Genomic DNA, 27217 nt, shown 5'->3' with positions numbered 1-27217 from the left:
CATTCATGGAAGAAACATTACCAAAAAAATCACATAGAGGCTGGGGAGATCTGCAGTTCGGAGTAAATGTGATCAAAGATATTCAGGTTCATTGAAAACTGGTACCGTGGAAACAAAAATGTGACTGAAGGCAAATAATTTCCCAGCAGCTGATGAATGACATCTTGAAGGAAATGGTAATGGACAGAGTAATGGCACATCTTTCTCGTGTAGATTAACAAATTGTAATTATTATTCTGAGCTGAAAAGACAGTCATGTCAATCTATGAGAAATAAAAACCTTAACTGTAAGCCTATTTCAATTACAGTGAGTCCATTTAGTGCATTAAACAGTTTCCTAAGGTAAGCTAATGTATTCATCTGTGTTCAGTACTTACTGATGTGTAAAGGTAACCCTCGTTGTTCATTGCCAGGTAGAGACCTGTTTTCACACCTTGGATGGCAACAACACGAAGACCCACCGGTATGAGGTTGAATAAAGCTGTGGAAAGAGAAAATTCTGTCTGAGAAATCAACCAGTAATCTCTTAAACAAAGTTCAAAGTAAATTTATTATCAAAGTACATACACGTTACCATATACAACCCTGAGATTCATTTTCTAGTGGACATACTTAATAAATACAAAGAAACACAATGTATAATGTGCAAAAAAAACAAACTGTGAAAATTCAAAAAGAAAGAGAAGAAAATACTACTACTACTACTAATAATAAAAAATCAATAAAGAATGAATATCTGGCACATGAGGTGAAGAGTTCTTGAAGGTGGTCTGGAAGGCCAGTTATTGTGCAGAATCTTGAAATGAAATAAAATAATAACAAATGGAGTAGAGAGATTAGCCATTTTACAGAATGGTAGGACAAACTCGAGGGACCAAGTGGCCTCCCCAGCCTTCTTTCTCTGGCCTGTAGAGTGTTGCTGTAGTGTGAGGTCTCTGTTTGGATCATTGTCCCTTTGAAGGATCTGGCATTTGAGTACTACCACACAGAGACCAAGCGTGGTGTTCCCAATTAGTATTACAAAGCAGAATGGCAGTTTTTTCCCCTCTTTATCCATTTTTTAACCATTTACCCCCTCAGGGTCAATTTGATACATTTTCCTTTAATCATGATGACCCCCTAACCCTCCCCTCCACACCCCCAACCACCATTACATTATCATTTCCTGTCGGTCACCATGTGTACAGACACTCCTGTGCCGAATGTCACTTTATGGACATACACTCAATCTAGGTATATGCTCTCTTATGCATGTGTATTTATTTCTTTTTAATATCATTATTTTGTTCCTTATCTTATTTTTTTTGTGTTGCATCAGATCCAGAGTAACAAATATTTTGTTCTTCTTTACATTTGTTTAATGGAAATGACATTAATCAATCTTGAATGACTTTCAGTTTGGGAACAGTTATTACCCTTCAACCATCAGGCTCTTGAACCAAGTTCATTGTATAAACAAATGAATAACCCAATAGTTAAACATTCTTTACGTATATAGTTTCAATTTTGAAAATTTTTTGGGTTGAACCAATTTATTTTAGCAAGTCCTATTATATCTAATTTCTTTTTTTCAACCTTCCACTATGGATCAAGCTTATTTAGATTGGAAAATCAAAGGTATAGTACGATTTTGTGATTTATTTTTGGATAATTGTTTTATGTCCTTCGAACAACTATCTAATAAATATAATTTGCCTAGATCACACTTTTTAAAATATCTACAGGTTAGAAACTTTTAAATTACTGTTTCTCTTAATTTTCCAAATTTATATCCAATGGATATTTTGGAAAAAAATTTAGATTTAAATCTTTTTCAGAAAGCTGCTGTAGCAATTATTTACAATACAATTATGAATTTATGTCCTGATGTATCTAATAAAATTAAGACTGATTGGGAAAGAGAACTTAAGATTACTGTACTGATTGAAAAATGGGAAAAATTTCTTCAATTAGTTAATTCATCCTCTATATGTGCTAAACATGCGTTGATACAGTTTAAAGTAGTGCACAGGGCTCGTATGTCCAAAGATAAATTACCTCGTTATTACTCTTATATAAATCCTATATGTGATAGATATCATTCTGAGATAGCTTCTTTAACTTGCATGTTTTGGTCATGTCCTTTGTTGGAAAAATATTGGAAAGATATTTTTGACATTATCTCAACAGTTTTGAATATAGACTTACAACCTCACCCAATTATTGTTATTTTTGGGTTACCAATGATAGAGTCAAATCATTTAACCTCTTCAGCTCGTCGGATGATTGCATTTCTTACTTTAATGGCTAGAAGATCCATTTTGCTGAATTGGAAAGAGATTAATCCTCCTACCACATTTCATTGGTTTTCTCAAACTATGCTGTGTTTAAATTTGGAAAAAATTAGAAGTGTTGTTTATGACCCCTCTATTAAATTCGAAAAGGCTTGGAGGCCATTTATTCAACATTTTTATATGATGTAATTTGACTATTTCCAAACTTATTTTACTTCTCTGTAGCGTTGGTTGAAAGGAATGGAGTCAACACTAAGGTTTTCTCTTTTTTTATGATGTTACAAAACAGCCCATGTCTTTTTTTAGTTTACTTGATTAATTCTGTTTAGATTAGTATTTTTGGAGGGGTTATAATTTTTTTTCTTTTTTCATGAGTTTTTTTAGATTTTTTTAATGTTTTATATAGTTCATCTGTATCCTATATGATTGGGAGTTTTATCATTTAAGTGTCAACTAGCTTTATAATTACTTATGCTAATTATAACAATTAATTCCAATAACTTTGTACCATTACCATGTTATGTTTATTTTTATGAAACTAATAAAAAGATTGAAAAAGAAAGGAAGAAAAGCATCATTAGTGTGAACAACCAACACATTCGGAGGCTGTGCCAGCAGTGTCTCCATGCTTCCTGCTCTAACATAGCCTTTCCAGAACTGACCAACTCTAACTGGTATATTTTTGCAATGTGGGAGGAATCCAGAGCACCCAGCGGAAACGCACACAGTCACGTGGAGAATATACAAACGTGTTACAGACAGCAGCAGGGATTGAACCCTGACTGCTGGCACCGAAAAGCACTGTGCTACCGTGTGAATGTCAAGTCAAATTTATTTATATAGCACATTTAAAAACAACCCACATTGACCGAAGTGCTGTACAGATCAGAGCGGAAAAGCTAAAATCACGAATACGAGAAACACAGACATAACCAACAAGGCAAACAGCTTATAGGCACAAAATAAACAATGCAAGGGCCTAGGCACAAGCCAAAAATCAGCCGCATCAGGGGGATTCAAACACTAGTGAATAAAAGTAAGTTTTGATCCTGGATTTAAAAGAGTCGATGGAGGGGGCAGATCTGATCGGGAGGGGAATGCTGTTCCACTAGGGGCTACAACAGCAAAGGCATGGTCACCCCTGAGCTTAAGTTTAGATCGCGGGACAGCCAGGAGCCCCAAGTCAGCCGGCCTGAGGGACCTGGAAGTAGAATAAGGGGTTAGAAGATCTGTGATACAAGGGGAATCCAGCCCATTTAGGGCTTTATAAACAAACAGGAGAACCTTAAAATCAATTATGGACCGTACTGGCAGCCAGTGGAGAGAGGCCAGGGTAGAAGTAATGTGGTCCCTCTTCCGGGCACCTGTCAGGAGCCTGGCTGCGGCGTTCTGAACCAGTTACAGACCGGACTGGGACGACTGACTAATCCCAGTATACAGGGAGTTGGAGTAGTCCAAGCGGGAGGATATAAGGGCGTGGATGACTTTCTCGAGATCTTTGGAAGAGAGAAACTACTTAGTACGAAGCTGGAAAAAACTGGCTTTTACTACTGCATTAAGTTGCTTGTCAAACTTAAAGGTGGAATCAAATATCACACCAAGGGATTTAACAAGGAAATGGAGCTACAGCTATGAAAATCAGCTTTCTGGCTGCAGTGAGGGGGTTGTGTGTTATGCAGTCTTTCTTGTTTCCTTCTTGTTCACTTCTCGGTGAAGTTTGAAGCAAATTGATCCACAATGCACTTCCTGTACCAGAGGTACCTGTGATGTGCTGTCAGTTTTCATGACCATCCCACACTGCTAACAACTTGTATCGTATATGCACCTTGTTATTTGTTAATTTATTTGTGGTAGTTATGCGCCCCGCCACCCCCCCCCACCGCCGAGTTAGGTAGTGGGAAGTGGCTCCATATGTCACTACTACAGGGGGTGACGACCCTGCCTTACACGAGTCCCGGGCTCAGCTGGCTCCGGCTGACAGTACCCGGTATGGGCCCCTATCCAGGGTTACGGATTCCACTGCCTTGTGGGTATTTTCTGGAGAAGAGGAGGCTCAGGAGTAAATCCTACACAAATCCGGAGTGGAGCCCCTAAGGCGGTTGGATGATGTATCACGTCACCTCCCGGCAGCTCCTGCAGCCAAGCTGATGCCAAATGTACCGCTTCACATTCCTTCAGACCACATCCGCGAGGCTGAGAGGGGGATCTTGATGTCTGGGCAGCCCAGGCTCTTCATATTCATCATCCAGGTCTGCGCCCCGGAAAACCGGGTGCATCCGTTGTCTACTTAGACAGACGGAGCCATTAGATTAGATTATTTGTGGTATAATTGTGTGAGTTCTATGTACTGTGTTGTGCACCTTGGTCAGGATGAACATTGTTTAGTTTGACGGTGTACATGTGTACAGTTGAATGACAATAAACTGAACTTGCACTTGCACTTGAACATGGAAGAAACAGTTTAGTGAAAAAATGTCAGTGTTCTAACAAATGTTTGGACGTTTTGATTGCCCCTTTGTACTGATCTCTGAGATGGGTCAGAACATTACAGCAGTGAATACACTTCAAAAAAATCGACTGTAAATCATGTTGGGACCTCCAGAGGTCAAGAGAAACATGATAGAAATGCAAATTCTCCTCACTTAATCAGGAGGCAGAACTCTCACTCAACCATGATGAGTTATAAAATATCCATTTTGTGTTTATTGCTCAGACCTTCCTTGCTCGCTGACCAGACTGCCAGCTAAAAGCTGCACAGGGCAGCAAGCCAGACTGGTCCTCGGCTTGATAAACTGCCTATTTCCCCTGGATTTGAGTGACAAAGTCGTCTGGTGCTTTAATGCCTTTCTAACTTGTCTGAGCCAGGCAAGAGAAGGTAGAAATTTATCCTCTGCTCTCTTCACTGAACACACAATCCAGGAATTATAGCAGGCAAAGAATGTTGCTAAGATAGGCCTTCAAATTTCAAAAGCAAAACTCATGATGTGAATCAGGGTAGAAGTAGATTCTAGGATCATCTGTGTTCAGTGCTCCTACTGTGGCTTCCTCAACATCGGTGATTCCAGACACAGATTGGAGGACCATCTCATTGGGTACCTTTGCTCTGTCTGCCACAAAGATGGAATTTCCTGGTGGTAACCCATTTCAATTTAACTTCCCATTCTCATTCCGTGTCCACCCATGGCCTCCACTATTGCCATGATGAGGCCACACTCAGGTTGGATGAGCAACACCTCATATTTTGTCTGAGTAGCCTTCAACCTGATGGCATGAACATTGATTTCTCTAACTTCTAGTAATTTCTCCCCCTTCCTGCTCTATTATTCCATTCCCCACTTTGGTTACCCTCTTCCCTCTTCTCTTCTCCTCACCTGCCCATCACATCCCTCTGGTTCCTCTCCTCTTAACTTCCTACCTTTTTTACCCATGGTCCACTCTCCTGTCCTATCAGATTTGTTCTTCAACCCTTTACCTCTCCACCTATCACCTCCCAGTCTGTAACTTCACTGCTCCTCCCTCACCTGGTCTCACCTATCACCTGCCAGTTTGCACTCCTTCCCAACCCCACCTTCTAATTCTGGTATCTTCTCCCTTCCTTTCCAGTCCTGATGAAGGGCCTTGGACTGAAATGTTGACTGTTTATTCCCCTCCATAGATGCTGTCTGACTTGTTGATTCCTTTCAGCAATTTATGTGTGTTGTTCAAGATTTCCAGCATCTGCAATGTATCCATTTCTTTTACAGCAATGACCCTCCCCACCAACATAGCATTTCAGATTGATCTGTTGTTTATGCACATGCATTGTTTTCTCTCACTCTCTCGCTGCAATGTGAATACACCAGTTAAAGCTACTCCTTGCATGTGTGCTTTTATTTAATTGATATGTACAGTGCCTATAAACAGTATTCACCCCCCCTTGAAAGTTTTCATAGAAACATAGAAAACCTACAGCACAATACAGACCCTTCGGCCCACAAAGCTGTCCTTACCTTAGAAATGACCTAGGCTTACTCATAGCCCTCTAATTTTCTAAGTTCTATGTACCTATTCAGCAGTCTCTTAAAAGACCCTATCGTATCCGCTTCCACCACTGCCGCCAGCAGCCCATTCCATACACTCACCACTCTCTGCGTAAAAAACTTAACCCTGACATCTCCTCTGTACCTACTTCCAAGCACCTTAAAACTGTGCCCTCTCATTCTAGCCATTTCAGCCCTGGGAAAAACCCTCTGACTATCCACATGATCAATGCCTCTTATCATCTTACACACCTCTATCAGGTCACCTCTCATCCTCTGTCGCTCCAAGGAGAAAAGGCCGAGTTCACTCAACCTATTCTCCTACGGCATGCTCCCCAATCCAGGCAACATCCTTGTAAATCTCCTCTGCACCCTTTCTATGATTTCCACATCCTTCCTGTAGTGAGGCGACCAGAACAGAGCACAGTACTGCAAGTGGGGTCTGACCAGTGTCTTATTTAGCTGCAACATAATCTCTTGGCTCCTAAACTCAATCCCACGATTGATGAAGGCCAATACACCATATGCCTTCTTAACCACAGAGTCAACCTGCATAGCAGCTAAGAGTGTCCTATGGACTCGGACCCCAAGATCCCTCTGATCCTCCACAATGCCAAGAGTCTTACCATTAATACTATATTCTGCCATCATATTTGACCTACCAAAATGAACCACCTCACACTTATCTGGGTTGAACTCCATCTGCCATTTCTCAGCCCAGCTTTACATCCTATCAATGTCCCGCTGTAACCTCTGACAGCCCTCCACACTATCCACAACATCCCCAATCTTTATGTCATCTGCAAATTTACTAACCCATCCCTCCACTTCTTCATCCAGGTGATTTATAAAAATCACGAAGAGTGAGGGTCCTAGAACAGATCCCTGAGGTACACCAGGTCACTGACCTCCATGTGGAATATGACCTGTCTACAACCACTCTTTGCCTTCTGTGTGCAAGCCAGTTCTAGATCTACAAAGCAAAGTCCCCTTGGATCTCATGCCTCCTTACTTTCTCATGTTTTGTTGTCTTACAACATTGACCCACAGTGAATTTAATTTCATTTTTTTGACACTGATCAAAAGGACTTTTTCGTGTCAAAGTGAAAACAGATCTCTACAAAGTGATCTAAATTAATTACAAATATAAAACACAAAATAATTGATTGCATAAGTATTCACCACCTTCAAGTCAGTATTTAGTAGATGCACCTTTGACAACAATTACAGCCTCGAGTCTGTGTGGATAGGTCTCTATCAGCTTAGCACATTTGAACACAGTAATTTTTCCCCACTCTTTACAAAACTTCTCAAGCTTTGTCAGATTGCATGGGGATCATGAGTGAACAGCTCTTTTCAAGTCCAGCCACAAATTCTCAATTGGATGAAGTCTGGACTCTGACTTGCCCAATCCAGGACATTAACTTTGTTGCTTTTAAGCCATTCCTGTGTAGCTTTGGCTTTATGCTTGGGGTCATTGTCTTGCTGGAAAACAAATCTTGTACCACGTTGCAGTTCTCTTGCAGACTGCATCAGGTTTTCCTCCAGGATTTCCCTGTATTTTGCTGCATTCATTTTACCCTCTACCTTCACAAGCCTTCCAGAGCCTGCTGCAGTGAAGCATCCCCACCGCATGATGCAGCCAACACCATGCTTCACAGTAGGGATTGGTGTGTTTTTGATGATATGCGATGTTTAGCTTATGCCAAACAGATCGTTTAGTCTGATAGCCAAAAAGCTCAATTTTGGATTCATCAGACCATAGAACCTTCTTCCAGCTGACTTCAGTCTCCCACATGCCTCCTGGCAAACTCTTGCTGAGATTTCATGTGAGTTTTTCAACAGTGACTTTCTCTTTGCCACTCTCCCATAAAGCTGAGACTGGTGAAGTACCCAGGCAACAGTTGGTGTATATGCAGTCTCTTCCATCTCAGCCACTGAAGCCTGCATCTCCTCCAGAGTTGTTTTTGAGGATGGCCTGCTGGGCAGAACATAAGAAATAGAAGCAGGAGAAGGCCACCTGACTCTTCAAGACTGCCCCGCCATTCAATAAGATTATGGCCGATCTGGCCATCTCCACCTTTTCCCCATAACCCTTCATTCCTCTGCTATGCAAAAATCTATCCAACCTTGTCTTAAATATACTGATGTAGCCCTCATTAAGTAGAGAATTCCACAGATTCACCATTCTCTAGGAAAAGTAGTTCTTCCTCATCTCTGTCCTAAATTTACTCCCTCATGGGACATGGCTTTAAGGTAAGGGGTGGGAAGTTCAAGGGGGATATTAGAGGAGGGTTTTTAACTCAGAGAGTGGCTGGTGTGTGGAATGCACTGCCTGAGTCAGTGGTGGAGGCAGATACACTAGTGAAGTTTAAGAGACTACTAGACAGGTATATGGAGGAATTTAAGGTGGAGGCTTATATGGGAGGCAGGGTTTGAGGGTCGGCACAACATTGTGGGCTGAAGGGCCTGTACTGTGCTGTACTATTCTATGTTCTATGTTCAAATATTGAGGCTATGCCTCCTAGTTCTAGACTCACCTACCAATGGGAACAACTTTCCTGTCTCTATCTTATCTATACTTTTCATAATTTTACATGTTTTAATAAGATCTCCTCTCATTCTTCTGAATTCCAGTGAGTACAGTCCCAGGTGACTCAATCTCTCCTCATAGTCTAACCCCTCATCTCTGGAATCAACCTGGTGAACCTCCTCTGCACTGCCTCCAAAACCAGTATATCCTTCCTCAAGTAAGGAGACCAGAACTGCACGCAGTACTCCAGTTGTGGCCTCACCAGTACCCTGTGCAGTTGCAGTATAACCTCCCTACTCTTAAATTCAATCCCTCTAGCAATGAAGACCAACATTCTATTTGCCATCTCGATAGCCTGCTGCTCCTGCAAACCAAACTTTTGTGATTCATGCACAAACACTCCCAAGTCCCTTTGCATAGCAGCGGGCTGCAATTTTTTTAAATATTTAAGTAATAATCTGCTCTTTCATTTTTCCTTCTAAAGTGGCCAACAGTGCATTTACCAACATTGTACTCCATCTGCCAGACCGTTGTTCACTCACTTAACCTATCTATATCTCTCTGCAGACTCTCCATATCCTCTGCACAATTTGTTTTTCCACTCAATTTAGTATCATCAGCAAACTTAGGTACACTACACTTGGTCTCCTCTACCAGATCATTAATATAGTTCCAGATCGTTAATGTAAACAGATTTACAGCTGTGCCATATTCTTTCCATTTCTTGATGATTGACTTAACTGTATTCCAAAGGAGATTCAGTGACTTGGAAATTTTCTTGTATCCATCTCCTGACCTGTGCTTTTCAATAAACTTTTTTCCAGAGTTCCTTGGAGTGCTCTTTTGTCTTCATGTTGTAGATTTTGCCAAGAAATTGACTTACCAGCAGTTGGACCTTCCAGACACAGGCGTACATTTACTACAGTCAATTGAAATACTTTGACTGCACACAGGTCTCCAAAAACGTATCTCCATTTAACTAATTATGTGACTTCCAAAATCAACTGGCTGCACCAGTGATGATTTGGTGTGTCATAATAAAGGGGGTAAATACTTAGGCAATCAATTATTTTGTGTTATATATTTGTAATTAATTTAGATCACTTTGTAGAGATCTGTTTTCACTTTGACACGAAAGAGGCTTTTTCTGTTGATCAGTGTCAGAAAAGCCAAATTAAATCCACTGTGATTCAATGTTGTGAACTAAAAATAAAACATGAAAACTTCTGGGCGGTGGGGGGGTGGTGGTGTGAATATATTTTATAGGCACTGTAGTTGTGCAGAGACACAACAAATTGGTGACGAGTACGAACCTGAATGTCAGAAAATATCACAAAATGTGCTGACAGGTACGAGACAAAACAATAAAAGAATGAGAGTTAAACAGCACAGGAAAGCCCTCACAGACACAAACAAAGGCGTGAATACAGCGTAGTACACAGTGAAAGACACGCTGAACTTAAAGTGATAATAACATGGCGATAGCTTCAGTTGGGGAAATTGGTGAATTTGATAGTGCCAATGAAGGCTGGGAGCTGTGTATCGAGAGGGTGGAACTGTGTTGTAATATGAACAACGCAGAGGAGCAAAAAAAGCTCCTCTGCTTCTTAAGACCATAAGACCATAAGATATAGGAGCAGAAGCAGGCCATTTGGCCCATCAAGTCTGCTCCGTCATTCAATCATGGGCTGATCCAATTCTTCTAGTCATCCTCAATACTCTGCCTTCCCCCATACTCTTTGATGCCCTGGCTAATCAAGAACCTATCTATCTCTGCCTTAAATGCACCCAGTGACTTGGCCTCCACAGCCACTTGTGGTAACAAATTCCACAGATTTACCACCCTCTGACTAAAGTAATTTCTCCTCATCTCTGTTCTAAGTGGACGTCCTTCAATCCTGAAGTCGTGCCCTCTTGCCTTAGAATCCACTACCATGGGAAATAACTTTGCCATATCTAATCTGTTCAGTCCTTTCAACATTTGGAATGTTTCTATGAGATCCCCCCCTCACTCTCCTGAACTCCAGGGAATACAGCTCAAGAGCTGCCAGATGTTCCTCATATGGTAACCCTTTCATTCCTGGAATCATTCTTGTGAACCTTCTCTGAACCCTCTCCAATGTCAATATATCCTTTCTAAAATAAGGAGCCCAAAACTGCACAGAATACTCCAAGTGTGGTCTCATGAGTGCCTTATAGAGACTCAACATCACATCCCTGCTCTTATATTCTATACCTCTAGAAATGAATGCCAACATTGCATTCACCTTCTTCTTCATCACCAACTCAACCTGGAGGTTAACCTTTAGGGTATCCTGCACAAGGACTCCCAAGTCCCTTTGCATTTCTGCATCTTGAATTCACTCCCCATCTAGATAATAATCTGCCTGTTTATTTCCTCCACCAAAGTGCATGACCATACACTTTCCAACATTGTATTTCATTTGCCACTTCTTTGCCCATTCCCCTAAACTATCTAAGTCTTTCTGCAGGCTCTCTATTTCCTCAACACTATCCACTCCTCCACCTATCTTTGTATCATTGGCAAATTTGGCCACAAATCCATTAATCCCATAGTCCAAATCATTGCCATACATCGTAAAAAGCCGCCGTCCCAACACCAACCCAGCCAGAATAGGATCCCTTCATTCCCACTCTGTTTTGTGCCGATCAGCCAATGCTCCACCCATGCTAGTAACTTCCCTGTAATTCCATGAGCTCTTACCTTGCTAAGCAGCCTCATGTGCAGCACCTTGACAGAGGCCTTCTGAAAATCCAAGTACAGCATATCTACTGCATCTCCTTTGTCTACCCTGCTTGCAATTTCCTCAAAGAATTGCAGTAGGTTAGTCAGGCAGGATTTTCCTTTCAGGAATCCGTGCTGGTTTTGGCCCATCTTGTCATGTGCCTCCAGGTACTCTGTAATCTCATCCTAAACAATCGATTCCAACAACTTCCCAACCACTGATGTCCGGCTAGCAGGTTTATGGTTTCCTTTCTGCTGCCTTCCACCCTTCTTAAATAGTGGAGTAACATCGCACTTAGTGCATCCATTGAACTCACTGTTACAAACAGGAGCGAAGTGGGAATAGCCAGAAAGATGTGAAAAAGCATTGAAGGAAACGAAGAGACTAATAACATCTGATGAACTGCTCACCCATTTGTGGTAAACCATGTATATCTGTTGTAACTCGGTTACCTGTCTGGGCACACCCCTCTGCTGACTGCCCCTGTGGCTCCTCCCACAGAGTCCTGTATAAGGGTGTTCGCCTTGCCCCTCCCCCTCAGTCCAGGGGCAGACACTCACTGTGGAGGTCGTATTGTACAGCGAATAAAAGCCTTTCAGTATTTTACCAAACCTCAGTCTTTTGGAGTAATTGAAGGTGCTTCACCATTATGACCCATTGCGCGTGCGCTCTCTCTCTCTCTCTCTTCTCTCTCTCTCTCTCTCTCTCTCTCTCTCTCTCTCTCTCTCTCTCTCTCTCTTCTCCCCCCCCCCCCACCAATGTGAAAGCCATTTCCGGAGCGCGTGCTGTTATTTAATCAATATGTAGTTGTGCACGGGTACATCACAGGAGATTATCAGTATGTATGTCAACATATACCAACAAAGGACATTTTATTGCCTCTTGAGACTTTACAGTGTTTTAGGTACAATATTCTAGCCTGTTTCATGGTCTCATTGCCTGGAACAGTCACAGCTGAAACCGTCCAATCAATCCATGACCTGCCCAAATCTTAGACCATAAGACAGAGGAGCAGGTTTAAGCCATTCTGCCCACCAAGTCTGCTCTGCCATTCCATCATGGCTGATATATTATCCCTCTCAATCCTATTCTCCTGCCTTCTCCTCGTAACCTTTCATGCCCTGAGAGATGTTCCCTCTAAGGTGCATGCATTCACATCTTTTGGCACTAGCGCACAAAGAGATTTAAACAGTGCATGAAAGGTTGCCAACCTTTACCTTGTTGGCCTGTGAAGTATATCTCACGATCGTAAACAATCACATTTCCTTTTCTGATTTCTGATGTGGAAGCTGTTGACAACGGGCTTAATTATACCATTTTTATTGAAGAAGTTATTGATTTTCTATGTCTAATTTCAAAGAAGCGAAGGATGTGACGCTTAATAACTGCTCGTTTGTTTAAAGCGGAATTGCTTAATGAAGCAGGAGAAACTGCTACACCAAAAGCTCATGAGATCAGGAATGTGCAGTAATGACAAATACTTACGTACAATACAGAAACTGGAGTTACCTGTGTGTATTGTCATGATGCAAAAATTGCTGGAGAATTTGCAAGTGGGAAGAAGTGGAGTGGTATTTGGAAATGTTTTAAAGCGTCATTTAGCAAGCAAATTGCAAAAGCTCTGGTGAGAAATCTTTCATTACCCACTATAGGCCTGCTACATATGTTTTGTGAGAGTGCAGATGAACGAGAGCGAAAACAATCAAACCCAGAGGAAATCAATGTTTCAATGTTCTTATTGGCAGTGTTTTGCTAGCTGTTAAAATGAATACCTCTGTATGTATATAAAATTCAGTGCGCACATGTTGTCACCATGCAAAAAGTTGCATAGCACAAAATTTTTGAGCACACTGCTCATTACAAGTTAGAGGGAACTTTGGCTCTAACTAATCAAGAACCTATCAACCTCCGCTTTAAATATATTCAATGACTTAGCCTCCACAGCCGTTTGTGGCAATGAATTCCACAGAATCACCACTCGCTGGCTAAAGAATTTCTTCTCATTTCTCTTCTAAATGGACATCACTCTATTCTGAGGCTGCACCCTCTGGTCCTAGACTCCCCCACTATAGGAAACATCCTCTCCACATCACTCTAATATTTTCATCTTCATTAGTGTCCAGCAAGGGATGATGGACTCTTCACTTGGCCATTGGATTAACTAACTGTATCTCAGCTCCTCAAGTTAGCACATTCAGTACATCAGAAACCCATAGGCCAAATATCGCTGTAGTCTTGTTTTCCTGTTGGGCCAGAAAAGCTGGTTCTACACTATATCCCTAAATAAAAATTCATAAAGATGACAAGAACTGGGTTACTGGAGGGAGACAGAATGCATTAAGACATACTTATTGAAGGGTGGAACAGGCTGGATGGGCCAAGTGGCCTCTCCTGGTCCTAATGTGCATTATGTATATCCTCAGTGGAAACAAGTACGCCATGTTTTTGTGTATGTGTTACTTGTCTCGTTACTACCTCACTTTAATTTGGTCATTCTCTGTTTAGGGACCAAACAGAGTCATGGAACACGACAGCACAGAGTCAGACTCTTTGGCTCACTAATTTGTGACAAAATGTTGTTATGCCCATTCCCATCACCCCACACCCTCTATATCCTTCCCACTCGTATACTTCCAAACTTCTTGTAAATTATCCTGCAGCAGGCTCTGCTGGTCCAAAGAGCAGCAGCATCCTCAAACCCACCTGTTAATTCCAGCCCAATCACAATGACCAATTAACCTACTAACCGGTACGTCTTTGGGCTGAAAGAGGACGTCAAGTCAAGTTTATTGTCATTTAACTACATACATCTATACCATCAAATGAGACTACGTTTCTACAGACCAAGGTGTAAAGCACAATAGTACACATAACAGAGTAAGGATAAAATCTACAATGCATAAATAAACAAAATAAAGTGCATATATTAGATTAACCAGTGACACTTTGAATGCAATGCGACAGTGGGTTCAGAAGCCTAATGGCCTGAGGGAAGAAACTGCTTCCCATCCTGACTGTTCTTGTTTTTATACATTGGACTCCCCTGCCAGATGGTAGAAACTCAAAGAGAATGATGAATGGGTGGGTGGGGGCATCTGGAGAGGATGCTGGATGGGTGGGTGGGGACATCTGGAGGGGATGCTGGATGGGTGGGTGGGGGCATCTGGAGAGGATGCTGGATGGGTGGGTGGGGACATCTGGAGGGGATGCTGGATGGGTGGGTGGGGACATCTGGAGGGAATGCTGGATGGGTGGGTGGGGGCATCTGGAGGAAACCCACACAGTCATGGGAAGGAATGTACAGACAAATTCAGACTGTTGTGGCACTCCAGTTGAACCCAGATCTACTTATGCTGGCAGATTGTTCTACTCTCACCACCCTTTGAGTGAAGAAGTTTCCCCTCATGTTCCCCTTAAACGTTTCACCTTTCACCCTTAAGCCATGACCTCTGGTTGTAGTCTCATTCAACTGTAGTTTACCCAGTCTGTACCCTTGATAATTTGTACACCTCTATCAATTCTCCTCTCAATCTCCTATGCTCCAGGGAATAAGGTCTTAAACTATTACTCCTTCCCTCCCAATTCTCCAGAACCACCATCCTCACCTTGTCCCTCAATTTCCTTCATTCCCATCCTCAATCTTCACCCTCAATTTCTACCATTCCCATCCTCATCCTCTCTCTCAAATCTCTCCATTCCCATTCCCACCCTCTCCCTCAATTCTCTGCATTCCTATCCTTACCCTCTCCCTCATTTCTTTCCCTCAATTCCCTCCCACAGGCCACAGTGGGAGAAGAGCATTCTGGGTCAGCTGATGACCCAAAATGCATTTCTTTCTTGAACAGGTCATGCCTGGGCAGAGCTGAATCTTGGATTTCGAGCATCCATTCACCCCACTATTCACTGATCCAATTACTATGGCTTTTTACTTGAGAAGCCAACACCAGTTCAACGTCCCAGATAAGCAGCTCCCCAGAGCACAGGGTTTGGCAGTGTCATCGTGGCAGCCTGCTCTGGGACAGCAAAGATTGATTTTCATCAAGGAAAATAATTAGGCTAAAAAACAAAAGTAAAGGTTAATTAAATTCTGTTCGCACTGTTCTATGACTCAACAACTTTAGCAATAAATTGCTCCTACACTTCTCTCTATTCCTGCTCAATCCGACAAGCTTTAATAACAGTCTTTACTTTACACCTCAGGAATTACTCAGACCAGGGACACAAAGAGGCATTGAACACTGCAGCACAGAAAAAGGTCCTTCAAACCATCTATAAGACCAAGAGACCATAAGGCATAGGAACAGAATTAGACCACACAGTCTATCAAATCTACTCCACCATTCCATCATGACTGATTTATTATCCCTTTCAACCCCATTCTCCTGCCTTCTTCTCATAACTTTTGATGCTTTGATTAATCAAGAACCTATCAAGCTCTGCTTTAAATATACCGAATGGTTTGATCTCCACAACCACTTGTGGTAATGAATTCCAGATTCACCACCCTCTGGCTAAAGAAATTCATTCTCATGATTGTTCCAAATGGATGTCCCTCTATTCTGAGGTTGTGCCCTCTAGTCCCACACTCCCCCACTACAGGAAACATCCTCTCCACATCCACTCTATCTAGGCCTTTCAATAGTTGACAGGTTTCAATGAGATCCCCTCAGCTTTCTAAACTCCAGTACTCACTGGCTCGGACACGCTCTTAATGCGTTAATCCAAAACTCCTCACAGTACTCCAAGTGCGGTCTGACCAATGCCTTATAAAGCCACAGCATTACATCTTTACTTTTATATTAGACGATAAGACATAGGAGCAAAATTAGGCCATTTGGCCCATTGAGTCTGCTCTGCCATTCAATCAGGGCTGATATTTTCCCTTTTCTCCCCTACTCAATCCCATTCCCTGGCCTTCTCCCGGTAGCCTTTCATGCCAAGTCCAATCAAGAATCTATCTATCTCTGCCTTAAATACACCCAATAACCTAGCCTCCAAGCTGCCTGTGGTAACAAATTCCACAAATTCACCACCCTCTCACTAAAGAAATTTCTCTGCTTCTCTGTTTTAAATGGATGCCCCTATTTCCTGAGGCTGTGCCCTCTTGTCCCAGACTCCACAACATGGGAAACATCCTTTCCACATCTACTCTGTCTAGCCTTTCAACGTTCAAAAGGTTTCAATGAGATCCACTCCCCATCCTTCTAGATTCCATCGAGTACAGAACCAGAGCTAAATGTTCCTTGTATAATAACCATTTTTTCCCCAAGAATCATCCTTGTAAACATCCTCTGAACCTTCTCCAATGCCAGCATATCTTTTCTTAGATGAGGAGCCCAAAACTTGTTCATAATACTCTAGGTAAGGCCTCACCAGTGGGTTAGAAAGCCTCAGCATCACATCTCTGTTCTTGTATTCTAGACCTCTTGAATTGAATTCCTTCCTCACTACCAACTCAACCTGCAAGTTAACCTTTAGGTTGTTCTGCACAAGGACTCCTAAGTCCCTTTCCATCTCAGATTTTTGGATTTTCTCTCCATTTAGAAAATAGTCTGCACATTTATTTCGACCACCAAAGTGCATGACCATGCACTTTCCAACATTGTATTTCATTTGCCACCTTCTTGCCCATTCTCCTAATCTGTCCAAGTCCTTCTGCAGCCTCAACACTACCTGCCTCTCCACCAATCTTCGTATCATCTGCAACTCGGCAACAAAGCCAGCTATTATAACACCTAACTCATTGATATACATCATAAAAAGATGCAGTGCCAATACTGACCCCTGCAAAACACCACTAGTCACTGGCAGCCAACCAGACTGAGAGCATTTATTCCTACTTTCTGCCTCCTACCAATCAGCCAATGTTCTAACCATTCCAGTAACTTTCCTGTAATACCATGGGCTCTTAACTTGGTAAGCAGCCTCATGTGTGGCACCTTGTCAAAGGCCCTCTGAAAGTCCAAATGTACAACATCTACTGCATCCCCTTTATCTATCATTAAGGGAACCATACTGACTTTGTCCTATTTTGTCCTGTGTCACCAAGTACTCCATCACCTCATCCTTAACAATTGACTCTAACATCTTCCCAACCGCTGAGGTCAGGCTAACTGGTCTATAGTTTCCTTTCCGCTGACTTCTCCTTTCTTAAAGAGTGGAGTAACATTTGCAGTTTTCCAGTCTTCTGGCACCATGCCAGAGTCCAATGATTTTTGAAAGATCATTTCTAATGCCTCCACAATCTCTACCGCTTCCTCTTTTAGAACCCTAGGGTGCAGTTTATCTAGTCCAGGTAATTTATGTACCCATAGGTCTTTCAGCTTTTTGAGCACCTTCTCCCTTGTAATAGTAAATGCACCCACTTCTCTTCCTTCACACACTACAACATCTGGCACACTGCTAGTGTCTTCCACAGAGAAAACTGATGCAAAACACTCATTTATTTCATCTGCTATCTCCCCGTCCCCCATTAATTATTTCTCCGGTCTCATTTTCTAGCAGTCCTATATCCACTCTCATCTCTCTTTTATTTTTTACATACTTGAAAAAGCTTTTACTATCCACTTTGATATTGTTTCTAGCTTGCTTTCATATATCATCTTTTCCCTCCTAATGGTTCTTTTAGTTGCTCTCTGTAGGATTTTAAAAGCTTCCTAATCCTCTATCTTTCAGCTAATTTTTGCTTTGTTGTATGCCCTCTCTTCCTCCCTTTTGTTTTTACATCAGTTTTGACTTCCTTTGTCAGCCACGGTTATACTATTTCATCATTTGAGTATTCCTTCATTTTTGGAATACATCTGTCCTGTACCTTCCTTATTTTTCCCAGAAACACACGCATTGCTGCTGTGCTGTCATTCCTGCCAGCAGTTCCTTCCAGTTTACTTTGGCCATCTCCTCTCTCATACCACTGCAATTTCCTTTACTTCACTGAAATACTGCTACGTCAGACTTTAGTTTTCCTCTATCAAATTTCAAGTTGAACAATCATATTGTGATTACTGTCTCCTAAGGGCTCTTTTACCTTAAGCTCCCTAATTGCCTCCAGTTCATTATAAAACACGCAATCCCGTCTTGCTGATCTCCTAATAGGCTCAACGACAAACAGTTCTGAAAAGTCATCTCATATGCATTCAAAAAACTCACTCTCTTGAGATCCATTACCAACCTGATTTTCCCAATTGACCTGCATGTCAAAATCTCCCATGGCTATCATAACATTGCCCTTTTGACATGCCTTTTTGACTTCCCGTTGTAAACTGTGATCCACATTCCAGCTACTGTTGGGAAGTTTGTATAACTGTCATAAGGTCCTTTTACCCTTGCAGTTTCTTAACTCAGCCCCCAAGGATTCATCTTCTTTACCAGCAGAGCCACGCCACCTCCTCTGCCATTTCAAATTGTGAAGGACCTCACTAAACAGAGATAGCCACAAGTCAGCACCATCCAAGACAAAGAAGAAAGCTGTCTCACAGAAGACGAAGACATTCCCAACAGATGGACTGAGTATTGCTCAGACCTTTACACCCATCAGACCCAAGGAAACTCCAGTGTACCCACAAGCCAGGACTCATCAAATGATGATGACTTTCCAGTTCTGCGGGAAGAAGTAGAAGCAGCCGTAAGTTGCTGGCACCTTACAGCAGTGCCAGAATTATAGAACCATAAGTCTTATCAGCCACGCAAGCAAAGTGATGTTGAAAGTCACCTTGAACAGACTGAAGCCACAGGCAGAAGTTATAATCACTGAAGAGCAGGCTGGATTCAGAAGTGGAAGAAGTACAACAGAACAGATATTCAACCTCTGAGTACTGTGTGAGATATTCAACAGGATATCTTCAAGAAGGCATTTGATAGTGTGGCACAATGCAGTCTGGGCCACAATGAAGAGATACAAAATGGACCAGACGCTGATCCAAGACATCAAGCAGCTCTACGCCAAAGCTAGCAGTGTGGTACTTGTTCAAGGCACAGTTGGAGAGTGGTTCCACACATCAGAAGGAGTCCGACAAGGCTGCCTACTTTCACCTACACTGTTCAACAGTTTCCTGGAGCAAACAGTGAGAGATGCCCTGTAAGGCCATATCGGCACAGTCAGCATCGGAGAACAGATCATAACCAAACTCAGGTTCACAGATGACATTGATGGGCTGGCAGGAAGTGAGGAGGAATTGGCCTGCCTTGTGAACCATCTGGATGATACATCTACCAGATATGGAGATCAGCACAGAGAAAACCAAACTGATGAGAAACATTGAGGAGCCAATCACAACAAATACCACAGTCAGTGGACAAGAACGAGAGACTGTCAAACGGTTCAAGTATCTTGGCACCATCATCAACCAAGAAGGATCAAAGCCTGAAGTCCTTGCAAGAACAGTCCAAACAACAATGCTGGATAAACTAAAACCAATCCGGTGAGACAATCACATTGTGCTCAGATCCAAGTTGAACTCCTGTATACACTTGTGCTCTCCATCTTCTTGTATGCATGCGAATAATGGACTTTGTCAGCAGAGCTGCAAAAGAAGATCCAGGCAGTAGAAATGAGATGCTTCAGAAGGCTCCTTGGCACCTCCTATACAGACCATGTCTCAAAGGATGAAGTACGACGAACCATCACCCAGCTCGAGACACGGCGAAGATCTACTGCTCACAGTAAAGAAGAGGGACCTGAGATGGTACGGCCACATAACAAGATCAAGTGGACTCTCAAAGACCAAGCCTCAGGGAATGGTGCAGTGAAAAGAAAAAGGAACAGACAGAGGAAGAAATGGGCAGACAATATTGCAGAGTGGACCAGAGAGAGCTTTGTCGCAACCCAGACATTTGTCCACAACTGTGAGAGATGGAGGCAACTGGTGCTGCGCTCATCTATACAGCACCCCTATGACCCAGGCAGGTTGCGGATCTGTAATTGTAACAGATGTCTACTGCAAAGGTGTCACCTGAGGGATTCTCCCAACAATCTAATCTTCAATCCTATCCAAGATTCCATGAATGGATCTCAAAGTTCAAAGTAAATTTATTATCAGAGTAGATATATGTCACCATATACAACCCTGAGATTAGTTTTCTTGTGGACATACTCAATAAATCCTAACAGAATTAATGAAAGACTACACCAAATTGCATGCTCAACCAGAGGGCATAAGATTACAAACTTTGCAAACACAAAAATAAATAAATAATATAAACAAGCAATAATTATCAAGAACATGAGGTGAAGGGTCCCTGAAATTGAGTCCATTGTTGTGGGAACATCTCAATGATGGGAAAGGGAAGTTGAGTGAAGTTAGCTCCCAATCACCGATCTCACCACTATTGCGCACACACATCCACAAGCAGCACTGTCACAGGAAAGCAGCATCCATCATCAACGACCCCGCCATGCAGGACATGCTCTCTTCTCACTGGGCAGGAGGTACAGGAACCTTAGCATCCACACCTCCAGGATCAGGAACCATCAGGCTTCTGAACCAGAGTGGAGAACTTCACCCATGTCAACACTGAACTGATTCCACAACCTATGCTCTCACTTTCAGGGACTCTGCGACTCATGTTATCATTATCTATCAATTCATCTGTCTAACTATTGTTGCAGTTTGTCTTCTTCTGCACTTTGGTTCCTTGTCATTCTTTGTGTGCCATTTTGCATTGACTCTATTGTACTTCTTTGTTCAACTGTGAATACCTGAAGGACAATGAATCTCAGGGTTGCATGTGGTGATATATATGTACTTTGATTATAAATTTAATTTGAACTTTGAAGAATGTTCAAGTCTCTCTCACACTTCCTCGCTGCACATTTCAGATTATATCTCTTATCTTCACTGCTTCCACTATGTCCCTTCTGCGATTTCATTTTCTATGTCCTGCCCTGATTGTTATTGCCAGGACACAGTAAACATGACTGGGTAATTATCCAAACAGTTGCTCCTACAGACAACGCACACGAAAAGCTGAGTGAACACGGCAGGCCAGGGAGCATCTACAGACGGTAATGATGGCCAAGACCCTTCATCAGGACTGGAAAGGAAGGGGACAGAAAGCAGAATGAGAAGGTGGGGAGAGCGGAAGGAAGTCAAGCCAGAAGGTGATAGGTGAGTCCAGGTGAGGGGGAATGTAAGTGGATGGGGAGGGGAGATGAAGCGAGAAGCTGGGAGGTGATAGGTGGAAAAGGTAAAGGGCTGAAGAAGGAATCTGATAGGAAAGGGCAGCGGACCAGTGGGAGGTGATGGGCAGGTGAGGAGGAGAAAAGAGGTAAGAGGGGAATGGAAAACTAGAGGAGGAAGGGGAAGAAGTTACCAGAAAGTAGAGAAATCAATGTTTATGCCATCAAGTTGGAGGCTACCCGGACGAAATATGCTCCTCCAACCTGAGTTTTCTTTTATCATGGCAGAAGAGGAGGCCATGGACAAACAAGTCAGAATGGGAATGGGAAGTTGAATTGAAGTGAGTGGACATCAAGAGATCCTAACTTCAGCGGCAGACAGATCGAGGTAGTCGTCCACAGCTCTGAGAGTGACCAGGATTAGACTGACATCTCAAACAAGAGAAAATCTGCAGATGCTGGAAATCCGAGCAACACACACAAAATGCTAGAGGAACTCAGCAGGTCAGGCAGTATCTATGGGAAAAGGTACAGTCGACGTTTCAGCGGAAAATCGATGCTGCCTGTTCTGCTGAGTTCCCCCAGCATTTTGTGTGTGTTGCTTAGACTTAAACCTGTCACTTTATTGTTCAAAACATGGCCCTGGTTTTATTAAGGTGTTCTATCTGCTGTGATGTTTAGGAGCAGACTCTGCTGATTGGGTCCTGACCTCTGGTTTATTCAGAGCCGCCTCCTTCACCAAATGTAACTTACAGTTTTTGAAAGGCTTATTCTGGCATCTCCCCTCTTCCTTTCCAGTCCTGATGAAGGGTCTCAACTCGAAACATTGACTGTTTATTCATTTCCATAGATGCAGCCTGACCTGCTGAGCTCCACCAGCATTTTGTGGGTGTTGATCTGGATTTCCAGCATCTGCAGAATCTCTTGTGTTTATGGTTTTGCATCTGAATGCACCAGAATGATTTTCCCGTGTAGTCACTGTGCCAGATACTGAACCAGTACATCCTGTCCTATGTCGCCAGTGAGACAAAGCTGGATATTCGCTTGGATTAAGGATGAGATGTGGATACACAGGCTCCCACAATACATTTACGCTGAAGCCACAGTTATTTATTATTTATTTTGAGTAATCACATGAAACAGGCCTTTCTGGCTCTATGATCCTCACCACCCAGCAGCCTACCGATTTAACTCTAGCCTACTCACAGGACAATTTATAATGACCAATTGACCTACTAACCAGTACACCTTTGGACTGTGGGAGGAGACTGGACTACTCGGAGGAAACCCACGCATTCCATGGGGAAGACGTACAGACTCCTTAGAGATGACATTGGAATTGAACTCTGAACTCCGACACCCTGAGCGGCAATAGCACCCGCTGACTGCTACATTACCATGACATTTATCCTCAATTACATTTAGTGAGCGGATAAACGGGTACTCAATGGCTTCTGTCTTAGGGACGTACAAACACTGTGGTCTCATTAAATGCACTATAATTTCCTCATCACAGCTATAAAATGATCCTGTGGTTGTGCCTTCGCTGTCACTGATCAATTTCTGTGTCTAATGGACCACAGTAGTTATACTGTAAGTCAGACCAATCGTACATTAACTCCACCATGGATGGTCCAAAGGAGGAGGGTTGGCATGCGGCTAACAACCTCATCCTGTAAAGACTCAGTGCTACAGAAACACCAACAGAATCTCCCAATACCTCAACCCTGGGAGAGGAAGAATATTCAAAGTCAACTTGAAAGGCCAGGACGGAGGACTCTGGTGAGATGCTGTCAGTGGCCCTCGCCCCAGTAGGGGTGATGAGCATAGGAGATGCTCTACGTTGCTCTGAGAGTGTGAATGATCACTGACATGGTCATGATTTACAATTTGTGAATGATGCGGTAGAGGAAGTAGGTGGCCCAGCCACTGTTACAACACCTGCTCTTGACATGAGCTACCGATCTGTCCCACTGCCCTGCTCACTCCCCACAGGGGTGCATAAGACCATAATATATGGGAGCAGAATTTGGCCATTCAAACTACTGAGTCTGCTCAGCCATTGCAGCATGACTGATTTATTATCCCTCTCAATCCCCTTCTCCTGCCACCTTCCTGTAACTTTTGACGCCTTGACTAACCAGAAACCTATGAAGCTCTGTTTTAAATATACCTAATAACTTGGCCTCCACTGTCACCTGTGGCAAGGAACTCCGCAGATTCAATACAATCTGGCTCCTCATCTCTGTTCTAAAGGGCTGTGACCTCAGTCCAAGACTCACCCTCTGTAGGAAACATCCTCTCCACATCAACTCTATTGAGGCTTTTCAATATTCACTAGGTTTCAGTGATATCTCCCCTCATTCTTCTAAACTGCAGTGAGTACAGTTTCAGAGGTATCAAACACCCCTCATACCTCAATGCTTTCATTCCTGGAATCATTCTCGTGAACCATCTCTGGACCTTCTATAATGCCAGCACAGCTTTTCTCAGATAAAGGGCCCAAAACTACTCATGATACTCCAAGTATGGTTTGGCCAATGCCTTATAAAGCCTTAGCATAATGAAACATCCTTCATTACAGGAGAGGAGCTGAAGAATTCCTCCTCCCAGGTTCCCACTGAATGCTCCTGGTGAACCTGCTTTCATGTCCTCCCCAGCAACATAATCCAGATCCTGGCAACAGAGTCACAAAACAATACTGCACAGAAAAAGGGCCTTCGGCCCAAATCATCCATGCCAACCAAGATGTCTGTCTAACTCCTGGTGAAGGATCCCGACCTAGAAGTCCACAGATGCTGCCTGATCCATTGAGTTCCTCCAGCATGAGGGGTATAGATAGGGTTAATGCAAGCAGGCATTAGGTGAAACTAGAACTACAGGTCATGGGTTAAGGGTGCAATGTGAAATGATGTGATAACGAGAGGGAACTTCTTCACACAAAGAATGTTGAGTGTGTGGAATGAGCTGCCAGGACAAGTGCTGGATGAAGCTTCGATTTCAACATCTAATCAAAATCTGGATAGGCAAATGGATGGGAGGGGTCTGGAGGGCTGTGTAGGTAGATTAAGGTTCGGCACTGACTAGATGGGCTGATGGGACAGACTGTTTTGGAGTTGTTTGACTCTATCTTGTGTATTGTCCATCCGAGATAATCCCTTTTTCACACATTTCACCCATGTCCCGCTAAATTTTCCTATCCATCCACTTGTCCAAATGTTGTTATTCCAACAGTTGAAATAGTGCTTCAACTACTTCTCTGGCAGCTTGTACATATATGTGAAAAAGTTGCCTAATTTGAGGCATAGAGAAAGACACCTCCTCCTTTCTCTCTTCCCTTCCCTGTAGCCAACCATTCTCCTGTCGCAGAGCCAGTTTCACTATCTCACTCTGTTAAACCATTCATGGCTTTGGATTACAGATCTAATTCACTTTTCACTGGTGTTTACTAAAATCTCTCTGATGCTTTGTATTTGTCTGGTCACTGGAGTTGCAACCTCTCCTTGGAACTGATGTCACTCAACAAGGCCTGCGGTACAGTAGCGTAGCTGTTAGCGTCATACTTTACAACAACTGCTGCACTGTGGATGGTCCCAACCCCAATGAGAAAAGAGGAGTGTTGGGCATGGAGCTAGCAACCCCAGCCCATAAAAAAAACAGAGCTATAGAAATGCCAACAGAAGCTCCACAGACCCTCATCCCTGGGAGAGGAAGGATACACCTAGAAGATGGGCTGCACCTGGAGACAACGTGAAAGCTTGACACAGGACAGAGGACTCTGGTGAGCTGCAGTTGATGGCATGTTGCCCAGTAGGGCTGAAGGCTTAAGTAAGTAAGTTTACGACACCAGTGATTAGGGTTCCATTCTTTCTTCTGTGTGCAAGGAGTTTGCACGTTCTCCCTGTGACCATGTGGTTTTCCTCCAGATGCTCAGGTTTCCTCCCGTATTCTAAAACCGCATGGTTGGGTTTACTAAACTGAAGGCATGCTATGTTGGTGCCTAAAGTATGGTGTCACTTATGGGCTTTCTCCAGCACGTGGTCAGACTGTGTTGGCTGTTGACGTAAATGACACGTTTCACTATATGTTTCGATGTTTTGTTGTGTATATGACAAATAAAGCTAATTTCTGGTCTCTTTAGAAGTTCAGGAGTATTCTAGGTCTGTTCATTGCACTCTCTCTGGGGAGATTCCTGTGGTGTACATTAGAGAGTCAAACTGGTGGGACCAAATGAGAAGATTGATTCTCCTGAAAAGTGCTTCACAATTCACCCTGACTAATTGTTGTTACAATGCCTAATGGGATGAAACAATCAAACTGCATTAAGCTTATGAGGATGCTGCCAGGTCGTTTGAACCTTAACTATAGGGAAAGGTTGAATGGGTTTGGACTTTATTCCCTAGAACATAGAAGAATGAGAGGAAATTTGATAGAGGTAAACAAAATTATGATGGCTATAGATAGGGGAATGAATGGGTGGTGGGGTGTGATATGTCCCTACCAAAGGAAGTGTAAGGCACTCTTTCCCTCCACTAGCCTGCGGGTCACCTTCGGGTAAGGTGGAGCACCTGCTTAGCCCCCCCCTCCACCCTGATCAGGGTCACGTGAAGTCATGGGAGCAGGTGGTGGATGGTCGTATGAGCAGCTGGTGCATATCACAAGTCCTGGTTATGTGACCACTGTCGCCAGGTAGACAATCTCTGAAGAGTACTGATAAAGGACACTGTCCAGAAGAAGGCAGTGGCAAATCACTTCTGCAGAAAAATTTGCCAAGAACATCCACGCTCATGAAAAGACCATGATCGTCCACATCAATATGACATGGCACATAACGATGATGATGACAGACAGGGTAAGTGCAAGCAGGTTTTTTCCACTGAGCTTGGGTGAGACTAGAACTGGAAGTCATGGGTTAAGGCTGAGCGGTGAAATGTTTAAGTGGAACATGAAGGGGATCTTCCTCATGCAGAGGGTGGTGAGAGTGTGGAATGAGCTGCTGGCAGAAGTGGTGGATTTCAAAGTTTAAGAGAAATTTGGATAGGTATATTGATGGAAGGGGTATGGAGTGCTATGGTCAGGGGGTAGATCAATGGGACTAGGTAGAATAACAGTTCAGCACGGACTAGATGGGCTGAAGGGCCTGTTTCTGTGCTGCAGCATTTGATGACTTCTGTGCCTCTGGCATAGATTTATGGTGTCAAACTGACCTCAGTGCACTGTTAGCGATAAGGTGAAGATTCTCTTGCAGTGCCAGCGATTCTTTGCAAGCCCAGCTAACTGTTATATTGCGAGGAAACCTGATGAGTTGGCTGGTGTTTACTTTATTTACTGTACACATTCCTCTCCCATTTAACCTTCCAAAATGCAACACCTCACACCGATCTGGATTACACTCCACCTGCTGTTCCTCTGGCCGGCCCAAATTTCCATTTGGTCTATATCCAGCTGGATCTTTTGGTAAGCTTCATATTATCTGCACACTTAGTAAGCGGGCCACCTAACTTTCATCCAAATCATTAATGGGGCCCCAG

At 43.0% G+C, this 27217-nt stretch overlaps 1 protein-coding gene across 3 annotated transcripts in view; it reads right to left on the bottom strand.

The window, feature by feature from the left end:
• The window catches only part of fgf13a (fibroblast growth factor 13a), a 483723-nt gene that overhangs the window by 69497 nt on the left and 387009 nt on the right, over positions 1-27217 (bottom strand). For all 3 annotated transcript variants that reach the window (XM_063061170.1, XM_063061171.1, XM_063061172.1), the window contains one exon: positions 378-481. In XM_063061170.1, coding sequence (XP_062917240.1) covers positions 378-481 — 104 coding nt within the window. The remainder of the gene's footprint in view (positions 1-377; positions 482-27217) is intronic.

Source organism: Mobula hypostoma, chromosome 10, assembly GCF_963921235.1.
Source record: "Mobula hypostoma chromosome 10, sMobHyp1.1, whole genome shotgun sequence".
NCBI classification, from domain to species: Eukaryota; Metazoa; Chordata; class Chondrichthyes; order Myliobatiformes; family Myliobatidae; genus Mobula; species Mobula hypostoma.
The sequence above is the reverse complement of the archived record's forward strand: the minus strand, read 5'-3'. Positions and strand labels throughout refer to the sequence as shown.